General features: G+C 41.7%; 1 protein-coding gene across 6 annotated transcripts in view; it reads right to left on the bottom strand.

The window, feature by feature from the left end:
• Positions 1–6: 6 nt before the first annotated feature.
• Positions 7–14,783, bottom strand: part of phldb2b (pleckstrin homology-like domain, family B, member 2b) — a 40,841-nt gene continuing 26,064 nt past the window's right edge. For 4 of the 6 annotated variants that reach the window (XM_050056421.1, XM_050056422.1, XM_050056426.1 and 1 more), the window contains 16 exons: positions 13,962–14,345; positions 13,063–13,224; positions 12,736–12,873; positions 11,311–11,439; positions 9,692–9,847; positions 9,252–9,362; positions 9,031–9,105; positions 8,135–8,287; positions 7,148–7,291; positions 6,819–6,918; positions 5,247–5,397; positions 2,388–2,478; positions 2,048–2,194; positions 1,232–1,451; positions 933–1,018; positions 7–718 (listed from right to left, as the gene is read on the bottom strand). In XM_050056421.1, the coding sequence (XP_049912378.1) occupies positions 578–718; positions 933–1,018; positions 1,232–1,451; positions 2,048–2,194; positions 2,388–2,478; positions 5,247–5,397; positions 6,819–6,918; positions 7,148–7,291; positions 8,135–8,287; positions 9,031–9,105; positions 9,252–9,362; positions 9,692–9,847; positions 11,311–11,439; positions 12,736–12,873; positions 13,063–13,224; positions 13,962–14,345 (2,388 nt within the window). In that variant the 3' untranslated portion in view covers positions 7–577. The remainder of the gene's footprint in view (positions 719–932; positions 1,019–1,231; positions 1,452–2,047; positions 2,195–2,387; positions 2,479–5,246; positions 5,398–6,818; positions 6,919–7,147; positions 7,292–8,134; positions 8,288–9,030; positions 9,106–9,251; positions 9,363–9,691; positions 9,848–11,310; positions 11,440–12,735; positions 12,874–13,062; positions 13,225–13,961; positions 14,346–14,783) is intronic. The other 2 variants (XM_050056424.1, XM_050056423.1) reach the window with 2 other exon arrangements.

Genomic DNA, 14,783 nt, shown 5'->3' on the forward strand with positions numbered 1-14,783 from the left:
CTTGTTCTTCCGTGTCATATTAAGATTGTGGAGGCTTTTGCGTCATTTCTTTAATCATAACTACGGTTATATATTCTTAGTTGATGTTAATAACTGGTTCACTCCACATCAATTTTTCCAACATTACATCCACATTAAAAATCTTTTCTACAAAGCTTCTTATGGCAAAAACAGAGCTGCTGAGTAACAGCCTGCTCTTCTCTGAAGACAATAAGCTTATTTAAAATGTCATTTTTAACATTTATGTCCCTTACACTAAAACAAAACCTTGAGGTACACCTGAAGTCACTCCAAGGCACGGTGGTGCACCATAGCCTAAAAATGCTCAAACGATCCTCTTGTATCTGCCCATATGATCGTAAACCCTGACCATCTTGTAAATGAGGTGGATAAAATATTGCATATTATCTTGAGTAACTCGAGGCTGCCGTCTCTACACAACAGAAACTGCGTTCGTTCTTCAGCATAGATGACAATAATATCCATTCGGACACTTGAAAAGTCCAAGAATAAAAAAAGGAATAGAAACTTTAAAGCCACAATGAGTCACAACACGCTGGCATATCCTGCTCCTTCACTACACCATGAACTGGGTGTATCCCTCAGCGCCTGTGACGATCACATCCATCCAGATCCTCATGGCCTCAGGAGAGGGAGCAACCATGTAGTAGATTCTGTCATGAGTCTTTACACTGAAGGTGAGGGAAGGGTTTGGGCTCTGAGGGAGAGGAAGGAAGGTGAAAGGAGGGAGGAGCCAGTCAAGGATGGAACAAAAAACACAGAAGGGAGATGGTGGATGATAAATAGTGAGTGGGAGACAGACAGGGAGACGTAAAGAATAATTTTACGAGTAAATTAGAAGATAATAATTCATACTTTTCAAGATATGAGTTATTTGCACACATCATGTTTGTAGCAACATATACACATACCTTATGTGCATTCTTCAAGTGATCATAATACACTTCTTCAATTGCTTGGAAGTAGATGACTCCTTTCAGCTTGGCTTCATGCTTGTCTGCAGAAGACACAACAGACGGTATGACATAAACAATATGTGTGAACGTACTGTAGGGTGTTCAGTTTTGTTTTAACGTATTGATTCATATTTCAAATGCACGTAAAATATAGGAAATACAAGTGATGATGCTCTGGATACTCTGTGTACGTATGTGTGTATTTGCATCTTATGTAGTAGTTTTAGTGTCTGCATGTGCATCTTCTGCCGTACCTGAATAGTAGGACAGCGTGCGTCGGTTGCGGTCAAAGACAAACCAGCGTTTCTTCCATGTTTTGATTTTGCCTCCCATTTTGATCAAGTACCCACGACAGGTCTTTTCAGAGATGGACAAGTGGAAGCATGTGTCCGCGCTGTGGCCCGCCGACTCAATGTGAGCCCGCAAGTCAAAATCGTCCTTCCGCACCGGCAGGTACCGTGTTAGCGGCCGGGACTGGAGAGAAAAGAGTGAATAGGTTCATTGGAAAGGAGAGGGACTTGGTTAAGTAATAACAATGATGTATTTCTAATGTGTTTATATAATTCATACAAATCATGTAAATCTATATCATATGTTAGATGGATTTAAGTTTTCTTTCTTCTGCTGCCAGCAGTTGATGGTCCGGGCAACAGAACAGAGGATGATGGATGAAGCTTATACTAAGAACTGTCAGCATGGACATGATTGAAACCATACAGAGAGAGCAAAGTATGCATGAAATGTACAAACTGTAGCTATAGAAAAATGATTGAATGCTTTGTCAAAAGAATAAAAGTTGAATTCCCTGAAAATGTGACATCAAGTTCAAAACAATCTTTTGGAACAATTACAGCATGACAAATCTCTCTTCTTGTTTAGAGAAAGCTTAACTAGTCTTCTCATAATGCTTCACTGGTCCCATAAAGGCTCATACAATTTGATATACGAGTCTACAGGTGATTAAAGTACATGCTGGGTCATCACAAATTGAGAAACACTTTCAAATCATAAATTAACGTTTATGATTGAAACACACATCTTTTATGCTCCTGGTTTTTCTTTCCTCTTACCTGTGCCCTCTGTTTTTCTCGCAGTTTCACCTCACGGTCGATGAGTTTCTGGCGTCTGCTCGTCTCTTCCTGTAGCCTTTTCTCCAGATCCTCCCGTCTTTTCCTCTCCTCGTCCAGTGCCTGCTTCCGAGCCTCCATTTCTTGCTCCTGATGGATAATTGAAGTTGTCATAAAGTTCGAAAACACAGACACACACATACTCACAGACACTCTTGCCATCTCTAAAGAACTTTACATTAATTCATTAATACTTTTGCCCTGCGTGTACCACTAACAAACTATAAAACAGTTAAAACAAAAGCATGAACTCATAATGAACAGGATTTGATCTTGTGCCGACCTTGTGTTCCAGGAGGCGGTTCTTCTCTGCCTGGGCTTCTCTCAGCATTCGCTCCATCTCCTCTAGCTTGGCCATATTTGAAGTACTGGCACTGTAGCACACAAACACATACAACACACATCAACTACACACGTACAACATCTTCTGTATAATCTATCACTGACACAGTCATGGGAAAACAAACACTGTCCACAAATCAACGGTCATGTTGTTGAACCTGAAATACACTGAAACTGTAATGAAGCTGAGCAGCTGCAAAGATAATTTATTAGACCTTCTACACCAGCAGCAAGCTCAACACACTGACTCTGTGACCCTGTATTGTCTTATTCTCTTATTATTTTAATGCTTGTGCACGTGTAACCCCACAGCGCTCAGGTGAGGTCGGGGCTTTATTAAAAGGTAGCGACCAGGTGCCAGACTGTAAGCAGCAGGCATCCAAGAGACACAGTGCTGGAAAAACACAAATATGGCGAGGCAAATAGCCAAACTAAAGTGAATCTGGAGTTGGCTTTTACATTCACTTTCGCTGGTGAGCGTGTTAACAAACAGTACCTGACAATCCTGCATTTTATACCTTTAAATACAGAGCATAATCACATTTGAGAAACAAGCCCCTTGTGCGTTAAACCTCAGTGTAATAATGCAAATGTACAGAGAGAACACACACACACACACACACACACACACACAATCATAGTCTTTTTTAGCATTTNGTGTGTGTGTGTGTGTGTGTGTGAGTGAGTGAGTGAGTGAGTGAGTGAGTGAGTGTGTGTGTGTGTGTGAGTGTGCATGCTGATTTAAAGAGGAAATCCATTAGGAAAGGAAGCCTGGATGTCAAGGCAATCTAAGGATCAGACCATCTCTCTCTGTCTCTCTGAAAGACTTTCTAACGCTCTGCAGTGTCACCGTCTTTAGTTCAGCACAGCAGGCAGAGTCAGGTCTCCCTGACTGCAGATGGACAACATATGACACACTCCTGACTGACATCACAGAGAAGAGATTTGTGTTTATGTTTGTCATAATTAACTGTATTTTTCTCTCAACATTTTCCTCTCTCTCTCTCTCTCTCCCTCTGACATGCAAACACACACGCACACACACTCTCTCTTATCCGCAGCCAGGAGGAAATGGATACCCAGTGTTGATCTGTGATGATGTCGCAACATTGTTAAGATGAATGGTACACATTAGACTCAGTCTAAACAAATCAGGAAGGAAGGGAGGGCAAGAGACAGAAGCGGGGTACCCCAAGTAATCGTAAAAAGGACTTGGAGGGAGGGAGGGAATTAAAAATGTAGGAGAAAAAAAAGAGCAAGCAGAAAAAAAGAAAATGCTTTCCCGCTCTGTGGTATTTTTTTCATAAGCAGTTGCCAGTTTCATATGAAGATCACCACAGCTCTCACTTTATATTCTGCCATAACCTTAACATAATACTGCAGATTTATGTACTGCTGAATTTGTCTGAAGTCTGTTGATTGCATATCATGTTAATTTTTATCCACTTCCATTATAAATATCATTAGGCAGAAATGAAAATCAACATGCAATCAAACGTTAAAAAATATAATAGGCAGACTTACTTGAATCTGTATCTGTGACTGCTGTATATTGCATATTTTAGTCTTGTACTTTTATTTAGACTCAAATTAATCTTACATGACACATCCCCTGTTTCTTTGTAACTACTCACATAAACATGACTCTAACCAAACTCCAACCTCACTGTAACATCCATCCTTTCCTCTCTTCCTCCCATCTCTTTGCTATTCTCTTACCTCAATCGATGAGAGGGTATCGCACTCATAGTCATCGTAGACCAGCCACACTCAAATCTAATTATTCAAGTATTTGGATTACTTCCTCTTGCTCCAACACTCCAAAAAACAGGAAACATCACTGACAAAAAACTCCACTTCTATCATAAAACTACTAGTTTGTCCAGCACTGATTCAGGTTCCACCGCACATGCCTTCCAATCCGATCTAAGCCGGTACAACACAATCCAACTGAAACCATACTGAGGATCACAGAGGCAGCCCGTTCCAGGAAAACTTACAATGCAGAGAGGTCAATCTGCAAATGGTTTGGGACTGTGCAAAATTTCTCTGCAGACACAAGACCATACCATTCAGAGAAACAAGAGGAGGGGAGACAAAAGACAGATGCAACCACTGTAAAAAGGAGAGTGAGCACACATGGTTTCAGTCCAGAAGGGGGGTGGACCCCTAAATGTGCCCCCTCACTCATACTGGTTTGCTCAGTTCATCAGAACCTGAGGGGGTTGACTGTGAACACACACTCACACAAACACCTTCATGTTTTCCGTCTTCCGTAACCTGACCCTTCCAACACTAATCAAGAGTCCCCCTTAACTCATATAACACACACACTTCTACACATCTAATTCTCCAAGGAGGGACCATGAAAGGCGGGAAACCTCTGCTTTGCAGCTCCACACACTTTTTACATTAACTCACTTTCTACGCTCTTTGTTCACCCCCCCTACAGTCCATGTTTCACATTATGAACACAAAGGGACATTTTTGTGTATTCAAGTTTTCAATTTTCTGTCTGTCTCTTGTCATATTTCAACTTTCCAGCCTTTCTGTCATTCAAAGGGACACACAAAAGCACAAACACAAAGAAAGTGTAGAAAGATGCAGTGAGTGATGTTGGTCAGCAAATACTTCACTTAGAAATATTTAAGCTAGACTAGTTTTACATCTACAGCAGAAATGACACACTTCACTTTTTTGTTTCTGTCACTTCTATTAATATCCACAGACATATATGTGTGTACACACACACACACACACACACACACACACACACACACGACACGCCAGCGACACTCACCTGGAGACATTATCAGGTGAGCAAGCAGAGATGCTGGTTTCAATGGAGTCAGTACTATCCACACTCATTGTGTCAAAGGCCTGGTTGTCACGGTACCCAAAGGCATCGAGGTAGACATTGGTCTGGGAGGCTGCTCGGGAGCCGGGCTGACCTGGTGACACACAAACACAGAAAGAGAAATAAACAACAGCTTCAGTAGTTACTAACACAATCTATTATTCTAATGAATGTGTGCACATGCAGTGTGCTGTACCTGTCTCTGTCACTCCATCTGGGACAACAGTTTGCCCCAGTGGCTTCAAGTTTGGATCACAATGCCCCGCCACTGTGAACGCTCGTATACGTGCAGCAGAGAATAAATCCACACCTAACTGGTGTATCTACTCTTGTTAAAATGTGTCCAGATAGTGGGAATCACAAACAAACAAGCGGTTTCCAAAATGAGTAAACGCAGCACAGAGTCCTAAAAGTAACTTTGGCAGTCCAAAAATACCTGGAAAGAAAATGAGATGTCCTCAGAATTAGAGGGGAAAATGGGAACTAAATTATGGTGCGGATACTCTTAAGAAAGACAAACTCGGCCCCTGGGTACAGGAAGAAACACATACACACAAAAAACCTGATACCATCTGCTCCATGCAGCAGACCCACCCATCTGATGAGCCAGATCAAGGGACCAAAGGGACTGAGGGACCAAATACACAAACCAGTGTCCGGGAAAAACAGCAGTGCTATTATAGGACAAGGCACACACACACTATTCTAAAATTATACGTGAATAAAACTGATTTTGGGGATTTCCATCTTAGATAAGTGTAGTTATGAAAGAGTCATCTATAAATAATCAAAGTTTGTTGTTGCATGTAGTTACTTTGCACATAAGGAACTACATTTTCATTCACAATACTAAAACCATACACACGTCAAAGCTGACATGGAAGAAAGGCACAGGGTCCTTGAGGTAACGGACCATCCTTCATCTTTCAGCAGCTATATCTGTGTTCAAAACCACATGTCAGCACACACCTAAACAGAGGGCACAAGGATTAGACTCTCTAATGAGTGATCTTAATGATGGGAAATGGCTGTTTGACAGTTGTGGCAGGAATTTTAATTAGAAGAAACCTACCTCTAAGTGCCTTTTTTGTAACACTTCTAACAAACTAACCATTTTCTAACTGTTCAAACTCAAACCACCACCTCTGCTGAACGCTCACGTGCACAAACACACTTACTGGAGCAGCCCTCCTCCATTTACATTCCTGCACTATCTCCACTGACAGATAAACAAATGAGAAACTTTGTGATCCGACAAAACACAATCAGGTGCACGCCCACACACAAAACCCGTAACCAGGATAGATGTTACCATATTAGGTGTATTTTCATGTGATAACCCAGAGATGAGTGTGTTTGATCTTACAAGTACAGACATGAATAATAATAAGAGAATAATGAAAACAATGAAGATAGTCTTTACAAGTGGAGTTACATATATCTGTGCACCTACACGTACTCTCTTTATCTGTATTAGTGGTTTCTGAGCAAGTGTCCTTGTGGATGTGTGTGTACCTTTATGCAGACGTCGAGATTCATTTTCCTTGTTGGATAAGGAGAAAATTCTTGGAAGAATGCTGCCGCAACTTGTGCTCTGTACCAGGGGATGATGGGACTGTAAACAACCAAGAAGAGACCAGATGTTTTTACTTACATGTATTAGCAATTCAAAAATAAAAATGACAGTATTTACACAATATTTATAATACATTACACAACTCAATACCAAATTTGAGAAAATAAGCTACAGATAGACCAAGAGAAAGTATGACATCTATAACTTTGTACTGAATTCTTTCATTTATTATGCATACATGACCATGACCATCTATATGTATGCGTACCTTGGTGGGAAAGCTGCGTCCCAGCGTTGCACACGTGAACTGGGGGGTCATGATGGGTGTGGTTTTCTTCCTGGGCAATGTGTCACTTAGATGGGAGCCACCTTCTCTCTCCGACCTCTTCCTCTCTTCCAGCAAACGGAAATGCTGATCAAACATACACACCACAACAGAGGGAGGAGGTGTACATATTGGTTATATAACATTGTCCCAATTCTTTAATGAAAATGTAATGATTTTAAGTTGCAATGTGTTGGACTTAATATTTTGTACTTTTACCTTTGTAAATCAAAAAGACACTGTAACAAAACAAAATGCATACCACAATTCTTCAGTCCATAGTGATTTATTTCAGCCATATGAATAAATACTCATTTATTCATATGTGTATGAGATGGGATGGGATAGAAAGAGGATCAGCATTACTTATCGTGCACTATAAGTTAACTACAACCTGAACAATTATAAATCACCTTTTACAATCAACATTCATCAAAAGAATTGTGTAAAATGTGCATCTGGTTTCTACACATTGTCACACAAAAACAAACAAACAAAAAGTTGCTGATGCACACACACACACACACACACACACCAACAGACACACACACATTACCTGCCTGTGTTGGTGTCGGTGTTTTTTGACAGGAAGGGGAGGAGGGGGAGAGTCAGGAAGGGGAGAGGGGTCTCGATATGACACCATGTTCTCTGGCCAGTGCACAGAGGGTGTTTTGGGGAGGGGGCGGGGACACAGATGGGAAGAGGAGGAAGAGGAAGAAGAGGAGTGACAGTCGGCAGGTGAGGAAGAATGACAGAGCTTTGAAAAGAAGAAAGGAATATTGTCAGAAAACTGGAATGGTGCAGAAGGAGGGAAAATAGCAACACTCTCATAAACACACACACACACACACACACACACACACACACTTTGCATCAACTACGTCCGCGTACTTAACTACATACGGAAACCCTTAACACCACTACACACACCTCATCCTCCGGTGGTTTGGGGCTGTCGTCGTCAGGGGACGAGTTTGCCTCAGACTCAGGGGAGGCACTGGCCAGTGTGGGGGCATGGGCGGGATTAGGGTCCCCCCCAAGCTGTGAGTAAAGCTCATTGATTTCACTGACTGTGACATAGCCCTGGAAAGTGTCATGTGGAGAGAGAGGGCGTGAGGCATAGCATGAAGTGAGTCAGCCATATTAATGACAAACTTGAGAATTAGTTGTGAGAGTGATGCAGAATTTGGTGGTGATTTTAGCAGTTTCAAAGCAAAACCAGAACAAAAAGTCTCATCACTTAGAAGTTACACAGACACTGAACTGTTAACATTCATTGGGTGAAGTACACAAGACAATAGACACTGTTACAAGGTTACCTGAGTATTAATACATGTGAGTATAAGCTGTGCACAGAATTAATGAAATAATTAATCTCTGCTTAAATTTCTGTAACGTCTTTCTTTCCTGCATTGCAGTGACTGGCAGTTACAACAAGAGACTGAAAGGGGAAAAAGAAGGAACCACAAGGACAGAACAAAGGAAGGATGGTATGACTTTACTGTCTGGACAAAGAGGAAAACAGAAAGCGATATATTAGTAAAACAAGACAAAAGTACCTCTGCATTCTTGAGAGAAATAGAGGAAAGGAGGGATGACAGGGTGCACAAGTTGCTTGGAAAAGGAGAAATTGTGGCAGAGGTGGTGTCACAGCATCGGTCGCTAAAAGACTGACACACATCAGCCAGAGAGGCTGTATCCTAGCAGAGGAGGAAAACCCCAACCATTAAAAATGATGAGAGTCCTGCCTACTCTAAGAGTCTGAAGGAGTTCAAAGAGGAAGACAGTCTTCATTTTCTTGTCTGACAGCTGTCAATCAAACCTACCTCCCTTAAAGTGAAACTTCGGCCACCAGTGAAGTCTGCATATTTTCTTTCCAGCATAGCGAGGTTTTCCTTCTCCTAAGAGACAGGAAAAGGAAACAAATGAAACAACAATCAATTTTGAAAACAAAATAAACCTCTTCTTCATTAGTCATTCTTTATATTCATACACAGAAGCCAGGACAGCCACATGCAAACACACACAAACACGGACAGCTTCGTACCCTTTGCAGCATTGCTTCGAGGGTGCTCCTCTCCTTCAGGAAACTCTCCTTCTCTCGCTGAGCCTGCTGGGTAATCTGCGCTGCCTGCTTCTTCAGAGTTAACAGTCGCTCCTGAAGGTACAGCAAAACAAGCCTGTTACGTGTTTCTAGCTCACTTATCAAACTAGTGCCAAAGCTACTACATGAAATAATTTGGTATGCTTTCAGACCATTTTAAACAGAGATTCATCTTAAAAGGTTCAGTGTGTAGGAATTAGGTGTTTCACAACGAACCAGTACATCTTAGAAAATTCGAAAAGGCTGCACATCAGCAAAAATATGTTTAGGTTTTTATTTTAATGGATTTTTAACTTATTCTGGATTGTAAATAAAATATGATATTGTACAGTATACATATTTCCATAGGTTGGATTCAAAACAAACAGACAGACAGCCGATACCTTGCGAGTGACAGTGCTCCGCTGAAAGTCTGCAATTTCCCGGAGAAGCTGTTGCGTGTGGATCTCCTTCTCCTCGTCTTGCCTGCTCTCTTTCTCCAGTTGCTGGAACTCCAGGTCCTCAAAACGCTTCGACTCTGCATCGAGCACCTCACAGTCCTGAAAGACAAACACACACAAGAAATAATGCACAGGTAAACAGGTAAGACGAAGGATTGCATGTATACAGGGTAAACTTAACTGGACATACATTTGATAAAACATGCAAGATGCAGGTAAACAAAAAAACCTGAATGACTTGTGGTCACACACAGATACACAGGGGATGTATGGCTGTTAAATGCATGCAAATACATCAATATAATAAGATGTTAAGATTTACAGTGGACTCTGGAGTAGCACTGAAGCAGTAAATATTATGTTATATGGTTCAGACACACTGAGAACACTTAAATGATGTATACTTTATTGATGAATTAATCTAACAACATGAATTATCTAATTGATCAAGTGTACATTCAAGTGTTCATGGACAACCTGACAACATGAAACTCTTCATTTAATTTGATAATTAACCTTTGAAACTTTGAGTGATGAGAATTCTTCCCAGTATGGGTAAACATGTGAATCATGTTGATATTATGACAAATCATGAAATATAATAAAAACTCTGAGAGGAAACAGCTTTGACACACACAATAAGAAAGCACCTTCTCATTCCACAATACACACAGACACAGACGAAGCAAACCAGACACACACATATCCCTGATGTTTCATCAACACTTAACAGTCATGCAGAGCACTACACCAAAGCATAACCAGTGTCTGAGTAAGCATGCAACATGTTACAGGCTGTAAGCATTCCCCTGAAGTACACATGATTTAAAAGTGTTGTCTCTTCAATGCATCTTTTTAAACATGTTGTTATGTGGGATAAAACCAAAGCACCCAGAGAAAACCCATGCAGGTTTGGTTAGTGGTGACTCTAAATAATCCATAGGTGTGAATGTGAGTGTGAATGATTATCTGTCTCTAAGCGTCAGCCCTGTGATTGACTGACAACCTGCACAAGGTGTACCCCACCTCTCAAGCAGTGACAATGGGCATAGGTTCTAGAGCCCTGCCACCCTCTAAAGCAGAAGCAGGTACAGCGAATGGATGGATGGACTGATATTATGTGTCAGACACAAAGTGTAATGCCTTCAACCTTTTGCCTAAATATCAGTGTACTTATATAATAGCCAAATAAAGAAATGTGTGAACACAGAAACCAAAAAAGCTAGACATTGAGAAGAGAGAACATGAACCAGGTAAAGATCAAAGATAGATGTGGGGTGAGGTGCACGTTAGCCCAGGAAAGAAAAAGTGTGCATATTCACATGCAAGTTCAAGTATGCATCACATGTCTCTTTCTCGAGTCTTTTCATGTGAACACCTGTCCACATATGGTTTATGGTTTAAGTGTCAATATCCTCATGTGCACTTACATCTGCCTTTGTTCTGAGTCAGTCAGTGTATGCATGCTCAGCTTTCTCTGCATGGATCCACTGGCCTACACACTAAAGTACATACCTTCTTATGCATATGTTTGTGAGGTGTGAGTGTGTGTGTGTACTGACCCTGGCCAACTGCTCCTGCAGGGGCTCCTTGGTGGCCTCAGGGCAGCTGTCCAGCTGAGAGCGCTGCTCACACACAATCTGAGCCAACCTCTCTACTCTGCCCCTTTCTGCCTGTAGCAACGCGCTCGCCTGGCATACACACACGTACATAACACATAGACGCACATACGTGCCCACACAAACACGCATGTACACAATGATCATGTGTACATACGAACAAAGAAACAGAGACACACATGAACACACACATACAGGACAGAGAGAGGATGGCAGCGTTAGTGGGACTGGGGAGCCACAGTTAGTCACTACGGCGACCAGGTCAGCAAGATTAGCCTAGAGGGACGGCAGGGGAGGGAAAGCACGAGAAAAAAATCTACCAAAGGGATGGAGAACTGGAGAGGTATTGAGTAGAAATGAAGGTGGTATGAATAGTGTCATGAGTTCTGTCTCCTGCCTTTCTTCCTCTGTTTGTTTGAATGGAAATGACTGAGGGAATGGATGAGAAGGAATGGCTCAGAAGATTAATGATCCTCTCTATAAATAACACAACATATACACACACCCAAAGTCTGTTCAATCACTCAACATTACCTGCTCTACAACGGAAGCTTTGAACACTCGGGGCAATACTTATCTATCTGATCAGTCTGTCTGTCTTTCCCTTTGGCTCACTCGGTATCACAATACGGTTTTATCATATACAGTATCTACTTCCTGTGGGGTCCATGGAAATTTCACAATCATTCTTGGGCTCAATCCAACAGATGAGAACACCCCAATGCCAAACTGAGACATGTGCACGCAAACACACACATATACACACAGCAAATTCAATCTGTTTATCCACATACACTCCCCACCCTGTCAATGATACCACATATTGGTATAAATGTAGACAGACACACATAAACACACACACACATACACATTCACTCACCCACACCCACGGCCCTCCCGCAGAAGTGTGTGTAAGACAGGATCACTTGGTGACCGCTATACCCTGGGCAGCATTAGCAGATATATATTTGGAGCAGAGAGCATGAGAGGGATTAACACCTACCAGTTAGTCACATGACCCCTAAATGTATGAGAGTCTGAGAGCAGAGTATTTATTTTCAATACCACACACACACATACACCTTAGGAAGGGAAATGTTTAGTGTACATGTTTGAAGAAGGGTTTTAAAACACTGATACATTTTTCCCCCCCATTAGTCAGAGTATGTTTCTCTGCTCTGCCCAATACTAATATGACTTACAAGTCTTTCAGCAAAGAAAGACAAACAATTTACAGACGATGCATCATCAAACGTCATTGTCTGTGGATTATTGCTCTCTGCTCTTGGTCTCTGTGTCAGCCATTCTGAATCTCAGAGAAATATCCATCTCACTCACTGTTTTACAATGAGACGCCCTGTTAAATACCTTTTCCTTTTCCTGCTGGGACTTGGTCTCTAGGTCAGCCATCTTGTTGTGAAGTGCTTCCAGAGCCTCTTTCTCCTGCTGGAGAGCAGCGACCTCTGACTCCTGCTCGGCCTCCACCAGAGCTCGCTCAAGCTCCACCTTGGGTAAATACACAGCAGTATGTAAACCATTTGTACTGATCCTTGGTCTATCCTTACTGTTATTACAAACCTGTACGTAACACTACAGAATAAAGTGTGAACAAAATGCGTTACGGATTTGATTTGATTTGATGCTGTGTTCTGTCTGCCCAAAGTGGCATCATCCTTCACTCTGTCTTCTCTTTACCTCTTGGGCAGATTCCTCCATTTGGTTGTCCAGCTCTTTAATCTTTTGCTCCAGCTCCTCCATGTTGTTCAGCACCTGGATCCTTTCCTCTTCCACACGCCTCACCTCCTCCTCTGAGGGCCTCACTTCATGTCCGCGGCGATGAGCTGCATCATCTAGAGCCTGGTAACGACATCGTCACAGAGGTTAAACCATTGTTAGGGTGTTGTTAAAACTTTTTTAGGGCCAATATGTTCACAGAAAAAAAATCTAAATCTTATATTAAAGCTTATAATATTTGTATCCACTGTTAGACTGCTTTAAGTTTTTCTTATGGTGGCACAGTACTTCCTTAAGGCGATAAACATTTCTGTTCAGCGAGAAATGTGGGCAGACACCAGCACACATAGACCCACATACACAAACCCCAGCTGTCAACTCTAAATTGTAACACTTAGCCTGCTCTAATCTAATAAATGGGCTGTAAATATCTCCCATCTGTGTATGTGAAGGATGTGTGTGTCGATACTTTAATAAGAGGAGTGATCCTTGTCACTCTCGTCTTTTCCAGAAAGAACAGGGAGCATAAACACTTCCCACATCAATCCTGATTAATCTTTTAAGAAGCTGACTAAAGTCAAAGGTGCTGCTTCAGCAGTCTTACACTCTTTTCAGACAGGAGACGTGTATGATGCTGAATGATAATATAACATGCATTTGAACCGTTCAAAAGAGACTGTTGCTGTGCATTATTCAACACATATTCTCAGTGAAATAAAAAGGACTCTGTATACTTTTATGTTTCATACATTTCTGCGCATTTTAAAGTCTGAAAATTCTGTAATAAGTCTCCTGTTCAACACTCAACAACAGCTAAAGATGTAGTAAATTTGTAAAAATAAATATCATATCTCTTGTACCTCACTGGTCCTCTGAGCGCGTGGAGAAGGTGAGGGGGCAAAGCTTCGCAGACTGACGGCAGGTGACTCTGCCCTGTTGTCTCGGTGACCGCTGCTGCGCCTCCGTCGTACCTGTAGATCATCATCATAGTAGCCATTCTCTGATCCATGATCTCTGGCCATGTGTCCATTCCCCGTCGTTCCATTAACAGCTGAAGAGTCAGAAAAGACGGATGGTGTGTCGTCATCGTCGTCGTCGTTCACTTGAAGCTTCTCGAGCTCCTGGTTGATCTTCTGGAGGTCCGCCACAGCTGACGTGGGACTTGTAGCCGTGTTATCGCCATCTCTTTCAGCCCTGCCCAGCTCTGAACACAGAGACAATATGGTCTCCAGCCGTTGTCGCTCCTGGGATAAGCACACACACATACACACAAGTTACAGTACGTGCAAATGTGTTAGTGTCAGCTCATTATTACTGTTATGTAGGATGTTGTTTAGGAGAAGGTTATTTAAAAAAGATGTATTTCTGAGTGGCAGGTCTTGATAATTTTACTTCAAAACCTTCATAGTAGCTACCTTGAGTGACAAAGGCAAAGTTCCCTACTATATTAGTCTGAACCCAGTCAGTCTCCTAGACACACTATAGAGTGTTGGGGTGCTACACAAATACAATATAAGCCTGTGCTCTAAAACAACACAGACTTGTAGTGGTGCTGAATGAGCGCACTGAAGGTGAGATATGTCAGACAACAAATAGAGTATAAATGATTTCAGGTAGTACCTAAATTTCCATGTCATTTCTATTAGTCAGATGTTAACTATTCAAAACCAGTATGCAACAAA

The sequence above is a fragment of the Epinephelus moara genome, chromosome 11 (genome assembly GCF_006386435.1).
Source record: "Epinephelus moara isolate mb chromosome 11, YSFRI_EMoa_1.0, whole genome shotgun sequence".
In the NCBI taxonomy this organism is placed as follows: domain Eukaryota; kingdom Metazoa; phylum Chordata; class Actinopteri; order Perciformes; family Serranidae; genus Epinephelus; species Epinephelus moara.